Below are 15,589 nucleotides of genomic sequence, written 5' to 3'. Positions count from 1 at the left end.
ATCAAACATCAGTGTGGTGAAAATCTCAATGACTCACTACGAGGATGCAGGTCAACAAGGTAAGCCTCTTCTCTGAAGCTAGTCACAGAGAAGGGCCATGAAAGCCAGGGTACAATGACTTGAGTTCATGGGAGAATTCTTCAGTGGTGACTGACCCCACATAACCTATTTCAGGAACTTACTGATGTTCAACATGAAAATCCAATGAACCATGTTCCAAATCCAGTTAGGATATGCTTCAGACACCACAAGGTCTAAGAATATGAGTGTGTCATGATGATGTAAGCTCTGGATGTTGACACTTTAGTAAAAAAAAAAAAACAAGAACAAAGCAATGAACTTGTCTAGACCACATCCATCCCAAAGCTTTGTAATATGTTTTTTTTTTGTAATATTGTTTGTAGTAGCTGTAGTTTTAATATCTAATGGTGATGACATAATTATTATAATTGGTGAGATCTACTGTGCTGTGGTTCCAGAAAATTAAATATGGGTGTCTGTAATAGGAAAGTCCAGAGGAAGAACGAATTGGTCAGGGAGATTTATCTATAGTAAGCTCCTTTGCTTCAGTTGATTTCTGGTAACTACCAAGTGCAGGCACATACAATTAAATGCAAAAATATTGGGATAATGACACATTATTTTTGTTGTTTTGGCCCTGTACTCCAGCACATTGGAGCTGAAATTAAACAATGCATATGAGGTTAATATGCAAGAATTATAAAAAAGGGCTGTAATTCAACTCTTAACCTCATAATTTCAAGTCAAATGTGCAGGAGTACAGAGCCAAAACAACAAAAATAGTGTCACTGTCCCAGCACTTTTGTATTTAACTGTGTACTGTATGTTTGTGTTGTGCATCATGAATACACTTGTGGAAATTAAATATTGTGTATGTGTGTGTGTGTTGAATAATATATTAACTGGACAATTGGAAAATTATATAAATATCAAAACACATATTGCATATTGTACTTCCTGGATTTTGACCCTGTGGACTGTTAAAACATGCATGTATTTACATGCTTTTATTTGCTTGTCATTATCACTTGCAATAGCATGTAGCTAAAAACATTTGTAGGTAAACTGGCTATTTTGTGTATGCATTTGCTAGTCAGACGGCCAAATTGCATATGTAAAGCTGTAGGTTTGTGCTTGAAAAACAACCATCTCAGAGCAATGTTGTGCATGCTTGTCTAACATTATATGAAACTAAGATATTATCCAAATCTTAGCCGCGTAATACAACAGTTTTGGGTTTTTTGTAGCATAGGTAACTTTCATTGCTGGATAAAGTGACAGGTTAAATATCCTAACAACATAAATATAACAGCTTTGATAGCTAAATCAATAGCATGGTTTTTTATATAAATTACATTGCATTATATGATTCAGTGATAGCTCCCAGCCCACATAGGGGGAGTTCTACTCTCCCATGAAAGTAACAGGCTGCTTTGCAGTGACAGCTACATTTAGTACTCAGCCACGGGAGACCCCGGGGGTGATGCAAGGCCTGAATAAATATTGCACCACCTGTTCTCCTTGCTGGAAGCGTCGTGCTGTCCCCTTTTGATTGGGAATGTGTATATGGTTCTGAACAAGTCCATCTGCTATAGAAATGTTCACCATCTGAATTATGGATTCTAAGAGACTGGATGGCTGGCATTTAAAAGTTTTGTTACCACAGTAGCAGAATATAGAAGACCAAAAACAAAAGTCAAACCAGGACATACTTCAATATAATAAAATCCAATGATCTACAAAGATGCACTGTTTAGCAATGGGAATGGGCAGGTAGTGGTGTCTGTACATGTTAAGAGTCTGAGTACATGAGGCTGAGTGGGAGTTGTACTATACTCTAAGGTTCATTTTAGAGTGCTCTATTCACAACTGAACCCTCCCACCCCTTGTTTACGCCATATGTGTATTCCAAAGTGTTTTTGAGCTTTGCCACATTACCCCCTGCCACATATCACAATCCCTGACTAGGCAAAATATGACAGAGCATAAAAGATTAAAACAAGTCACTGTTGTTGCATTATATGCACATTGCCCTTTTGCTGAATTATCAAAGCATTGCTGACAAGGAGCCCCCATACATGGTGCTTCCGCTGTTTTTGTTCCCTGTTTAGCCAGACCTCGGTCCCCACTCCAGTCTGCAGCAAGGCTCTAATGAGCATGCAACAGGGAAATCACAACAGTGGCTAGCAGCGCTGGCTGAGGCACAGTGAGCAGGATCACCATGGAGAGGCCTGCTGCATTAAAGATAGGCCCTCTGTGTTTGCGCTGTAACCAGAGACACTGGGAGGGAATCCGAGCAAACAATGGCGTGGAAAAAGTACGCAGGGAGATCAAGGGCTCAGAGCAGGGTGTTATTGAGTTACATCAGCCTGTAGATCCATCTGCTGGGGTCCACACAATCATATACCCTGAGCAAGTGATGTAATGTAAAGAGCAATTCATATCATCCAGCATACACGGACCATTGTAGTTGTGTTACAAGCCTACTTGGCTGAACACCAAAGGCTGATTTTTCCAAATGCATTGCAAAAAGCAGGTGCTGCATGTATGAGAAATAATATCAAGAAAGCAATACGAATCATCAGACAAAAATTCTGTGACGTTATTGATTTATTAAATCATTAATGATTGTAATGACCTCATATTAAAGGGCAACTTGAGTAGCTCCCAGAAATGATGAGCAGATTACTTGATACAGTTATCACCTTATCATGACAATGAACCCCAGGCATTTATAAACACTCAGCAAATCTATCCAATAACATTTCCTGGGTTTAGTTTATATTCACATAGAATACTACAGTCCACTTAAACCGATTATAGTCAGATTAGGTGTTCTGTGAGTTGCTACACCAAGGGAACAATTTAGTTGCATGCTTATTAAAGCCTATAAACAGTATCTGTGCAGAATGGCCTTTGGAGTACCAGACAGGTGGAACTAATAAACCATTCATCATATTTACACCTTTCTCCTGATATTACCATCTAATATGATGGCTCCAGCTTCCCTTTTGGTAGCTATCTGCAAATGGGAAACAATGGCCACTGTATGTGGCTTCATAGTTACTCATATCAATGACAGAATAGACAGGCATGGCTATCACTTCCTTGCTCTGTGCTCCCCTTGTCCTGGGTTCTCCTCCTACACCTCCAGGGGAAAACCTCCTCTCCCAGGACTGTCCAGGACGTGACCTTTCCCCAACAGGATAGGTTACACAGGCAGCAAAGGGCACTGTGATATTTCCGCAACACCTTCTTTTGATAAGCAGTTAATCTTTTGCACACCATTCAAAGCTTATGTCTGAGCAGGGTTTATGGTTTCAGAGGCAACTCACTCAAATATTTGCATTGGATGTGATGAAGGACATACAGTTCATACAAAACATCCTCCATTTACAGTGATATAGCAACACAACCATGTCTGGGTCATGTTTTTGTCATTTTTGTCAGTATGTATTTACATAGAATATGCTTTTATGTAGACTGAAGCATGTTTTTAGCATATTTTACAAATGACCCTTAGTCTTGAGATGTTTCAGGAAAAAACAGGTGCAATTTATTTTTCTCTATATTTGTATCACAAACTTCACAGAGCCCCTTAATACAGTACGTTTTTAACTGAAGCAGTCGCGATATAAAGTATGGTCAGGTGTTATAAATGCCAATCATGGAATAAAACCAAGAATGCTCCTTTTCTCCCAGACTATACTCTGCAGCCAGTCCTTTTCACAATGACACTTCTTGTGTCTTGTTGAGTCACATTCCATACCCAGTCTTATAATAGTGCAGTTTTCCACTTGTGGCATAACCAATAACCTTACCATGCAGGTATTTCTTCAAGGCACATGGAACCATTACAACTGTTGTGGCCCCTTACGCTTTTTCAGTATGAGGTGTTAATTCAAAGCATAACAAGGTATTTACTGATGCCACTCCACTACATAAATTAAGACATGAGTTAAATTATTAGGACAGGAATGTCAGCAAGTGGCAACTCAGACTATTTTGAATCAGTAATGTATATGTAAGACCTTACTGGCATTGTATTTATTGCTTGAATTTTAATGGCAGTGCAGTCATTATGATTAAATGTTGCTATTAATGTCTTTTGGTTTTATTTTCACAACAATGGGCAAAATTATACCGATTCCTCTGGGAAGACAAGAAGGGAAGAAAATCGTCTTGGTCAAGCTGTTTACCATGTGACCCAGCAGCAGGCAATGCAAGCTTCATTGCCCAAGAGCATTTTCTCATGTAAACTGTGGTTCTCAAATGGGTAAAAACAACAGGAACTAAAACACACATAATGTAATGACAGAATTCTGGTCTTGACCAGGATCCTGTTCTCACCACTGCTTATGTTTAGAAACATTTCAGGTTAGAGTGCATGGGAACAGCATTTTCTGAGTGGGCAGTAATTCTGCAGTTTTTTCACTGTGGTTTTGGTGGACAGCGCTAAAGTGAAATATAGAACTTACTGTGCATTTCTACTATACAAAAATCAATTGCTAACAAGCAGCACAGCCTTTAACAGCAAGATTGTGATTGGGTTCACAATCAGTGACCACTTACCTTATCTTGGTGCAAGACTACCTGTTATCTAAAGCTTTTCAGGTCAAATTCTGAAAACAGAGTGTGTGACAGACAAAGAAAGAGAGGAGGGGGGGGGGCAAAGAAGAAGTTAGATGTATCATTCATGCCCCTACCGAAAATTCTTCACATCATATTCATAAAATGCATCACCTGCGATAAAAGAGGATAGCCGCAAGGGTTATTTTTTCAAAATCACAATGAGATGAAAGAGTGTTAAAATACAGACAGATTACATGAGCCATCCTGGAATGTAATAGCCTGTTGTTTTCCAAGACTTCAAAGTGACCACCATATAACCTGGCCTACGGCGTAGGCAAGTCTAAAAGGCCGTTTGGCAGAAAAGGTACTGCATCACAGCTCCTACAGGAGATTCTAACGGAGCTTCACTTTGCAATAACAACACAATTTGTTCACAGAAGCATGTGATAGGTCTCTATTAGTCTATCTTGACCAATGACCAAACACAATTAAATACTGTGTAGGCCTATATTTACATCATGCAATAGCAAAAATGCTCTTTTAACTGTGTTTTCCCTGAAAAATATTGGCAGTTTGTGTCTTCCAGAGAAATATATGGCCATATCTACACTATTCCCTTCACTGTAAACAGTAGAATGTGATCACTTGTGGGTCTCCTCTGGATAATTTTTCATAAACAAACTGCAGAGCAACCAAACCCATCTGCTAACCAGTCCAGCAGCGCCAGTCAGAGCCTTGCTCTGATGTAATAAGTAAGCAACAGCAACTCAACGCTATCCAGCACAGCCCTCATTGAAGTGCACCTGGCGGTTGACATCAGGTGCTTTTACAGCAGACAACAGCTTGGCATCTGGCAAGATCATTAAGTAGATCAAAAAATGTTTGGATAGGAGCGCTTCCTGGACTCAAATTGAGTTTGTTTGAGGTGCTCTTTGGATGGGATACTTATAGACATAAAAAATCAAAGAAAACTCCAAGGCACTCTCTTTTTTAACAATTAAAATGCCTTTAAAAAAACAAACTCAGACGCATTTCAGCATCAAGCTTTTGAAAGCTTGATGCTGAAACGCGTCAGAGTTTGTTTTTAAAGGTTTAAAATGACCCTGCCACAACAATAAAGGCATTTTAATTGTTAAAAAAGAGTGCCTTGGAGTTTTCTTTGATTTATAAGATCATTAAGTAGTTGGAAATATGTTCAAAAGATCAAAAGCTTAGTGCAAGCAGGGACAACCGATGGAGAACACTTTTCAAGCCACCAATGATTGTTGTATAACCTCTGCATATAACCTCTGTGATCATCTAATCTATGTTTACAGTTAAACTGGAGACTAGGCCACAGGGTCTCTTTGTGATAATTTTTCTTTTTTTTTTTTAAAGAAAAAGCACAACATCTCCGTTCATATCAGAATCACTGTACAGAGTGTCTGCAAAAACATCTGTCAAAAGAATGGATAACAAGTCTTTCTATCAGGGTTTTCTATCAAGACCTGGATGAATGTTACAATGAATACACTAATGAGGGGATGGTCCTCTCTTCCTCATAGAGTCAGAATGTAGAAGTCAATTTGTCAGCATGTGACCTTTTTCCAATCTGTTTGATTGGCAACTTTTACTTTTAAAAAATGTTTACTTACAGCAAGGAATGCAGTCTTTAACTTACATTTACTCATCTATGAATGAGGAGTTATCATAACCAGAATTTCAGCACAATCTTGGGAAATTAACAATAAACCAAGGACAACATGACTTAAAACAGTCACAAGCAAGAACTATCACTTGATAACATAACCAGTGATGCAAGCATAATTGTTTCTTGACATATGATTTGGAGGAATTATATGAAAAACTTTATTATTTATTATTTACAGTTATTCAATCCAGAAGATAATTACCTCATTCACTTTCCCACTGAAAACAAAGGGGAGCTTGTCTATTCACCAAATCAACATTATGGCATTACAGCAGAGTCCATTGTGAACCAACACTGAGAACTGAGAAGTGGGAAAATAGGCTTTATTCTGTGAAAACGAAATGGCTGTTAACTCATCCTTCTATCCATCCATCCATTTTCTAACTGCTTAGTCCAGATCAGGCAAACTCCTGTGCCCCCTAAAATATCTGCAAAAGGGTAAAAAGCTGGCCTGCTGTTCCACGGCCTGGACAAAACCCGCATTGTTCCTCCTGAATCTGGGGTTCGACTATCGGTCATAGCCTCCTTTCCTGCACCTTGGCATAGACTTTCCCAGGGAGGCTTAGGACAGTGATTCCCTGATAATTGGAACGCACCCTCCAGTCCCCTTTCTTAAAAATGGGGACCACCACCCTGGTCTGCCATTCCAAAGGTACTGTTCCCAACTTCCATGCGACATATATGATTTGTGTCAGCCACAACACGCCAACAACATCTAGCGCCTTAAACATTTCTCAACGCATCTCATCCACCCCTGGTTCTCTACCACTGAGGAGCGCTCTTACCACCCCAGTCATTTCTGCCAGAGATGGACTCATCCCCCAGATTGCTCCAGCTCAGCCACCTGAAAGAGGGCGTGTCTGTCAGAAACAGGCAGCTAAAGTTCAGAAGATGCAATGTGTGAGTGTGGATGAGACAGAAACCAAGAATCATCTTATGGTTAGTATGAAATCATTTAAATGTTGTACCATTTCTGACTTTCTTCTTTTACAAGCAGGAACTCCTCACAGAAGCAGCAGTGTTCAAAGAGGTTATTATATTTGTTAATTCACTTTTCACAATATACAGCCTTTGGCTTGTAAAACACAGCCAAAGAAAAAATAATTTATGATTCTTCAAAAAATTATGGGAAAGCACAATAGGTGACAATTCCTCATATAAATTGTACCACTGATATACAGTAGGTGTCAGCTGGATAGTAAAAAATGTGATCTTCCTCTTTTCTAAAGTCCAATTCCTGTGGGAGCCCCTCCACTCTTTGCCCTTACTACAGGTTCCATTTTTTTTCTCTGTAGACTTGCTTTATGTATAAGCGCACGGATATTTTTCCATACTTTGTTTAAAAAATCTCTTAGAAGTCTGAGAAGTTGGTTACATATTCTACTACTTTTGTTCTAAGTAATCAAAAAAAAAAAAACGCATTCAATTATGAAATTGAATGTGTTTGTGATTACTGGGGAGGCCAGTCCATTGTTCAAAACACCGGCAGCTTGACCTTCTTAGCAGTGTGCCTGGGGTCATAGTCTTGCTGTAGAACGAATTTGCTAATCAAATGTTTCCCAATCAAACTCTGTCCAGAGGCTATTGCATGACATGTTAAGTATTTACCAGTATTCCTGATGCCTTCAATGAAAACCAAATCCTGTTGTTATACAACCTCAAACTTGCACTAATTGTCCACCATGCCTGACTGTTGGTTGTAGACCCGGTTCATTGCATACATGCTGCTTTTTATTCCAAAAATCTCACATTTAGACTCATTGGTCCATAAAACCTTTCTCTCAGGTGTCCAGTCCAGTGTACTATTGCAAAATTCTCTTTATTTCCTTTTCTTAGTTGCGGCTATTTGACCGCTAGACATCCTTTCGAACCCATAGCATTCAGCTGTTTTCTCACAGTGGATCATCTGTGGATTTCTTCAAGTCTGAAACAAGAGTGGAGCTTGAATTTCTCTGTAACTTCCAATAATCTATTGAACTCGGTTTTTTTTTTTGAAACTGCCGTCTTTTTTTAAAACTGATTTTCATTTAACCATTCCATCAAATATTCAAGCCTTGTATGCATAGCTACAGTACTTCTTCCTTCATTTGACAATAAAGTGAAATTACCTGCCTCAAGCAAGTTTAAAGCAACTTGTTTTCATTAAGAATGAGAACAGAACAATCAAAAGGCAAAACATTTGATTGGATGAAACTATCATTTTGTATAGTAATAAGGTTGTTGCATCACTTGCAAAACATGTCAACTTGTTTTCTTCAGGACCCTTTACAGTAAAAAATAATTAACATTTAGTCATACAGTACTATTGAGGAGGAAGTTGTTGAAATGTAATTACAATAAGCAGGTTATTCAGTGTTGGGTTTTCCCAGTTTGTACCATTAATTTCCTTGTTAAAGCCACTTCCTCTTAATAACAAAGCCCATCACACTACAGTACCAAAGAGGCTTTGTCTACACGGCTAGTTCCTTCATAAAGTTTTGACCCCTCGCTGATTATTTCTCATTTTCCTGTGATGCAAAGTCAAATTAATATATTTAAATTGAATTTATTTGTACTCCCATATAACTCTACAATATCATAATGAAACAATGTGTTTAATATCTTCAGAATTACATTATAAACTAAAATCGGACAATGACTTAAGTATTCACTCCATTTCTACTAAGTCTAAACTGGGCAAGTTGTATTCAATTTCCTTCAGACCACACTAAATGTGTTAATGCAGTCCACCTATGTTGATAATAAATACATGAAAATAATGGAAAAATAAATATCTACTTTGTGAGGTCTGAACTGAAATGGCAGACCAGTCACACTGTCATGAAGACAAAAAAACTGCCTGCAGAACTTATGGAACTAAAGGAGGCAAAGAACTCGAGCTTATACAATGACTGGCAAGGCTCTGAACCTCCCTATGAGTACTGCCAAGTCACAGAGTGGGAAAACAAATGGCACAGTGCAGACGCTACCAAGTTCAGGCCATCCTACCAAATTGAGAATGGCAAGTGTCAGAAGTAACCAAGAGCCCAGCTATAACACTGACAGTTGCAGGGCTCATTGGCTCAAAGGGGGAAACTTTTATTAGCATAAAGATAGATGGAGCCAAATACATGCAAATCCAAAATGATAACCGGTTTCATAACTCTGTTCGGAACAGTTTTTTTTTTTTTTTTTTTTTTAAATAAACTTTTTTTGAATCATAAATGTGTTGCATTTACTGTGTTGGTGTGGCGATGAGGGGAACATATATCACTCTGATTTACGACGGTATAAAAGTGGTGACACGGATGTAAAATCCGTTTGTCAACAATCACCATGCACAAATGCATAAACTGTTAAATCATACCACTAAACACTGTTAGGCAATAATCAAAAATGTTTAAAACCAACAAATGTAAGGACATGACTGGTTTCTACGGTCAGGTGAGACTTCAGAGCGCAACTTTTTGGCCATGTAAACCATTGGGATGTTTTGCATCAAGAGGGGTACACACAAGGAAAGCACCCGATACCTACCGCAATATCTGTTGGAGGATCATTGATGTTCCGGGGCTGCTTTGCTGCCAGTGATCCATGGGCCTTTGTTAAGATCAATGACATAATGAATTCCAAGTACTGGGACAATTCAGCCAAAACTCCCAAACTTACCTCAAAATCAACATAGAAATGTTTGTGAAATCAAAATTGACATTTTGCAATGGCTCTCTCACGCTGGACAAACCTCACTGAAAACCTGTGGCCTGAATTGAAGAGGACAGTCCATATGGGTAAGCCTAAGGATATCAACAACTTTGAAAGCTTCTGCATGGAGGAATGGATGATACTACAAATAGGTTATCCAACCTAATCAAATATACTAGAAAAAGGTTTTTTGCACTTATCTTTGCCATGGGAGGCTGCACAAAATACTCATTATAGGGGTGCCAATAATTGTGAGACTTAATTTGTCATGGAAACTAATAACTCATTTAATTTTGGCTGATTCCACTGAATTAGCAGTACAATGTTCCCATATGGGGAAATTACAATGTATTTCAGTGATGGTGTTATTTGTGCAGGGTGCAAATAATTTTTGATCCGATTACGTACGTACATACGTTACACATTTCCATAATTTACATACAAATAATTACATTAGGTTTGAAAGTAAATCGAGAAATTTGGCACTGCTCCAATGGAAAGAAAAAATGCAAATGAAAGGCAAAGTCTGTGAGGGTGCAGAGAGGAAACCAGAGTAGGCTGTCATGCATCTATTGCAAGTTGTTTTGCATGGGCCGGCAGAGCAGCGATGGAGAGATAGACGATTTGCAGACACTCTGAAAATAACTCCCACAGTGTGGGAGCAAGTGTGAGTGGGTGTTTGTGTGTATTTTGCAAACATCTCTGTTGGGTAAAAACAGAACAGCTTTGCAGCACCTGCAAACGGTCTTCAGCATCAAGCAGCAGACTGGCTTTTGGCTTCGGCCCCTCTACTCACCAGGGGCACACCAGCTGGTGGGCAGTTTTTGACTATTCTCATATGCTCTGGCCTATTTGTATGCGACAGCTAATTTGTAGTACAGCATGTTGCAAATAAATAATTAAATGAGTAAGTAAATAAATATTTTTAAATGAGTGTCCTATCCTTTTCTGAAGAGTCTCCTTTGTGTGCGCCGTAACGCAATTACAGATGACAGAGAGATTAAATGAGATAAGCCAATAGTTTTGAATGGAATTTACAGCGTTGTGCAACACAAACACTTACCCAACCTATAGCGCCAAAGCCTTCAACAGAATGCAAGTCATACAAACTTTTTTTTCCTCATTTTTTTGACTGGCAGCAGGAAGTGTTACAGAGAGACATTTTTGAACATTAGTGGTCAGTAACAATTCAGACCATTTCCTACAATATTTTGAGGGGGGCAAGGGGGGAATAAAAAGTAAATGGGTAACAGCTTTACATTGTTAGTGGAATTTAAGTACAGCTGACTGACAGACTGACTTTTTACAGCTGAAATTTACTAACTCTTGGTAATCTGACCATTTTCTACAATGGATGGAATTACAGCTCAATTGTTTGTTGTGCATATACCACAAGGGAAAAGTCAAAACTATGTCTATGGACATGGTCAAAGTTGGGTAAAAGAGGGACATCTTGGGCAATCCATGAAAATCCAAAACAAATAGCCTACATATTGTTTGTAAATAAAATTTTATATAAAAATAAAATTTTCAGGTATACATTAAATAAAAAAAAATAATGAATATTTAAAACCCTCAATGACATACAGTGATGGCATTCTGATAGCAGAAAGGCAGGTAGAGTCAGTGTTCACCGTTCAATACTGGATGTACTTATGATGTAGTCATTCTGAAAGTTAAAAAATGACTTTCAGCTACATATGCTGGGGGATAACGGTGAAAAAAACAAAAAACGCCACAGAATGTGTTGTGCAGGCGATGAATTGCCAAATGTCCACAGTCACAAATCAGTTTGGCAATGTCTCAAACCAACCCCACCTATGGGGGGGGAGGAGAAAGGAGGGGGAAAAAAGAAAACCCAACCTGCATTCATTCGGTTTCAAAAGTTGGAAATTGAGAGCAGCCATCACTGTAGGTTTATCTTCAAAGCGTAAGTTCAATCTGTCCATTCTTATATAGTCCAACAGATTCATCGGATCAAGTATGCAAGTCCTGCCCCTATCCCAGCCACTCCCGCAAAAGCCATGAGTGCACTTCTCACCACAGATTCAGGGTCTTCCACGTGAAAAAACTCCACAAACCCCTCCTGAAGAGCACAGAATGCAAAAAAGGTAAATTAGAATCATTTTTAAATAATACAGAAATAGGATAACACAAAGAATACTACATTTGGGATTTCTGTCCAAAAGAGGAAGTTTAAGGAATCAATCTGCTGCAACATAATGCGGCAGCCTTCAGAACTTTGCTGTGCCATTCTAGCAGACCACAGGAACCATGAATGGAAATGGTTCCTCACATGCCACTGTCACAGTCCACAAAGGGGTGAAATTACAGGCTCAGAGTAATGTAAGCACACCTTTGGTATAAGATGTCAGGTGGAGTAATAAGGCACACCATGTCCCACAGAGGAGCTCAGGTTTCTAGTCACTTAAAGGTGTGTAGTACTTGCATCTATCCAGAAAATTTTATGAATGGTAAGGCCATTGCTAGCCATTGGGCCTACAATGGTCTCCAAACATAATTTAAGCTGCAGTACACCATGATAGGATGTTTATCCTTCAAACTTTTTGAAACACTCACCCAGGCTTTGTTGTTAAGCAGCCAATCCCGCTGTTCAGACAGGAGGAAAGAGGAGATTTCCTGGCTAACCACCGGCACACAGTGCTCTCTCCCACTATCTTTCAGGTGCTCGCACACCACAGCACCAAATGCCAACAGGCTGGCAATACGCCCCCAGTTGGTGGTCCCATCAGAGAAGATGTTCTTAGCAATACATGAGATGAATTTCATGCTGTCCTCCTGCTGATCCAAACTCAGCTTGAGGATCATACCTGAGAGTCAAAGGGAAAAGGGGTTAATGTGATTTACTGAAACGGCCCAATGTCACATGAAGACAAATCTAAATGGGGCTCCATGTGTTGATCCCTGCCCAAACAGTGAGTCAAAATGAGTCATACTTGAGGTATGCTAAATTTGGCTAAATTTGCAAACCAGGGAGGTCACAACACAGTGGTTTGCGAGTGTGCTTGCACAACTCAGAAACACTTCAGTCAACTGCCATGCACAACTATGTCAAGAAGGATCTTTGGTCAGATTGGATAAAACTCACAACTTCAGTATGACCCTTTTAGTTTGCCAGGAAATGGCACTGAACAGAATGTGAGCTCCAGTCCCTACCCACATCAATGTGCTGTGTCACTACGAAAGTAAGTTTCCCCTAATGATATCAATAGACCAGGACTGGTTAGACCAGACACACCTAGGGTTCCCTTTGAATAGCCAATGACATAGCTATTATTCTCAAAACGTAAAATCATATTAAACCAAGGCAGTTAAAAGAGAGGGACTTTCGTCAGTGCAGGACTGGATAAAGGAACCAATTAAGCAGAACTTGACTCATTTCTGTGAAAGCTGATTTCCAGAGACATCTCAACAGTTTAAAACCACACCTTTCAATACACTTCTACGGACTTACTCAAGTGAGCTAATACAGCAAGAGAAACCACATTTCAGATGGTGGGAGATATACATTTCCTGAAATGTGCAGCTTTCTAGTAGCCTATTGCATACCGACAATGTATCCTTCAAATTGACTGGCAGAGATGTTCGACACATGCAGCATCTGTCTCACTATAATTGGTCATGAGGTTACACATTAATCATTGTCATTTACCCTTGTGATTCAGTTTATGAAAGGATCTAGGAGGAAGCCAATCGGCTGTGAGCGGCTTTGAGAGTAAGATCTGACAGGTATTTGAATATAAGCCACAGATACTGCACCAATTACGGCACACGCATCCATAGAGAATGGCTTAATTTGTATTTCCGGAGATTCGTTATTTTAATAAGTCACGTTGTTCATGGTGGACATATCGTTACATACAGAGACGCAGTGAATAAGTTACAGGTGTCCCGTTAGTTTGACATTTACAAATACACGCACAGGTTTATATCGATCAGAACCAAACTTTTCACTGGATAACTACTCATCAGAATATATGCAGCACCTTTTCGAACACATTTGCAAGTGGTCACACGGCACACCACGTTAGTTTGTTTAAAAAATAAATAAAAACGGATAATATACGACTGAGAGGGACAATCAAAAACCGAAGAGTAGGAAAACGTCTTATCTGGGCGTCAGTAGGATTTGCTGGAATCAGCAAAGCGAAACCAGCTAACGTAGCTAGCCACAGGAAAAGGTCCATTTAACAGGAAATGAAACTATCGTTACTTGGATAAAATGACCTAGCTAGCCTAACAAATTAAAGGGTGCGAGAGTAGTTACTGTACAATTTCCAAATCCGTTAGCAAAATAAATCTTCCGCCCTTATTTTGTGACCTTACCTAGTATAAGCCATTCGTCTAGTGGAAAGTTAACTTCGCTAGTCTAGCCAACTTAACTACACAAGGAACTAGACCTAGCTAGCCAGGGGAACTAAACATCTTTGTCATTCCTAATCAAATAGTCTATATAAACTAGCTAGCTAGTGAACAGAGATTATCACAAATAAATATTCAAGGGTAGTCAACGTCCATATAATACTATCATTGCCAGCTATGAGTTTAAATTTGTGTTCATTGTAACAAGAAAACTAGTCATTACATTTCAGTGATACGACACAAAATGTCTAACAGAAGCTAGCTACTAGCTCACGTTTCCAGGATAGATTGCCAGCAAACTAGAATTGGTATTTACCGTTGTAGGCGAACTGGTGCTTTTCGATTAAATGATCCACTACTCGTTTCATTGTTGACAAAACCTTGGTGTTGGTTTTAGCTGACCGGGAGTCTCCTGTGTGTGTCCGATAAAACATTTCGATGATTTCCAGCGTTTCCTTTTCAAATTTTCCGTTGGGACTGGCGGGGAATTCAGGCATTTTCCCACAGGCCGACGGTGTATCGGGGGAAGAAGGTAAAGAACCGTCCGCGTTTGTGCTCGACGAGAACCGGGTATCAAATACAAATGGTTTCACAGCATTTTTCCCTGGATCCGCGGAGCTACGAGAGCAACCGTCATCTTCGTCCATATCTATCTCATCCTCAGAATTTAGCTTAGTATTTTCGTTGGCGTAGGTATCGCCGGCCCCAGTTGCTGAATTGAGGCAGTAAAAAAATACGTTGTCGACTCCATTTTGAATATGTGGATAATAAGTTCTACCAAGAACATTAGCAGAAACGCGCTTCATTGTGAAAAAAAACTGATATTTAGACGCTATTTATTTGCCCTATTCAACAAAAGTAAAACAAACAATTTAATTTGATGGACTAGCATAAATGGTCATTCCTTCTGGACATAGGTTTTTTTTTTTTTTACCATTTAGCTAGCCATAGGGCTGGCTGGTTAAAAATACATACTAGCTACATTCCCCTCGCGACAATGCAGCGGAAGTAACTAGGAAGGCAACATATATATGGTCTACGTATCTTTTACGTAGCAAGGAGGAGGGAGCTTAGCTGTTGTTCATGCCCACTCATTAAAACAAATAAAGTGACAGGTATCAATGATCAACGTAGAACACGTTTCTTTGTGATTACACGTGAATAAGCTAATTTAAAAACAAAAAACAACAACAACAAAAAAAAAACGATCAGATTCATAAATAAGTGCATACATTGAAGAAA

At 39.2% G+C, this 15,589-nt stretch overlaps 1 protein-coding gene across 1 annotated transcript; it reads right to left on the bottom strand.

Annotated features, from left to right (window-relative positions):
• Window positions 1-10,969: 10,969 nt before the first annotated feature.
• Window positions 10,970-15,361, bottom strand: mcl1b (MCL1 apoptosis regulator, BCL2 family member b). Its single transcript, XM_035426293.1, has 3 exons — window positions 14,664-15,361; window positions 12,545-12,795; window positions 10,970-12,050 (listed from the first exon to the last, which is right to left on the bottom strand). The coding sequence occupies exons 1-3, from the start codon at window positions 15,151-15,153 to the stop codon at window positions 11,934-11,936; spliced, it is 858 nt and encodes a 285-aa protein (XP_035282184.1). The 5' UTR covers window positions 15,154-15,361; the 3' UTR covers window positions 10,970-11,933.
• Between the last annotated feature and the right edge of the window lie 228 nt (window positions 15,362-15,589).

The sequence above is a fragment of the Anguilla anguilla genome, chromosome 1 (assembly GCF_013347855.1).
Source record: "Anguilla anguilla isolate fAngAng1 chromosome 1, fAngAng1.pri, whole genome shotgun sequence".
In the NCBI taxonomy this organism is placed as follows: Eukaryota; Metazoa; Chordata; class Actinopteri; order Anguilliformes; family Anguillidae; genus Anguilla; species Anguilla anguilla.
This window is presented reverse-complemented; position numbering and strand designations above follow the sequence as displayed.

Bases quoted from the DNA above. Each gene is read 5' to 3' on its own strand.
- mcl1b (XM_035426293.1), bottom strand. From the start codon at position 15,153: ATGAAGCGCGTTTCTGCTAATGTTCTTGGTAGAACTTATTATCCACAT. The intron at 12,796-14,663 runs GTAAATACCAAT...TTTGACTCTCAG, and splicing joins GCACCAGTTCGCCTACAACG to GTATGATCCTCAAGCTGAGT. The intron at 12,051-12,544 runs GTGAGTGTTTCA...TGTGCTCTTCAG, and splicing joins TGCTTAACAACAAAGCCTGG to GAGGGGTTTGTGGAGTTTTT.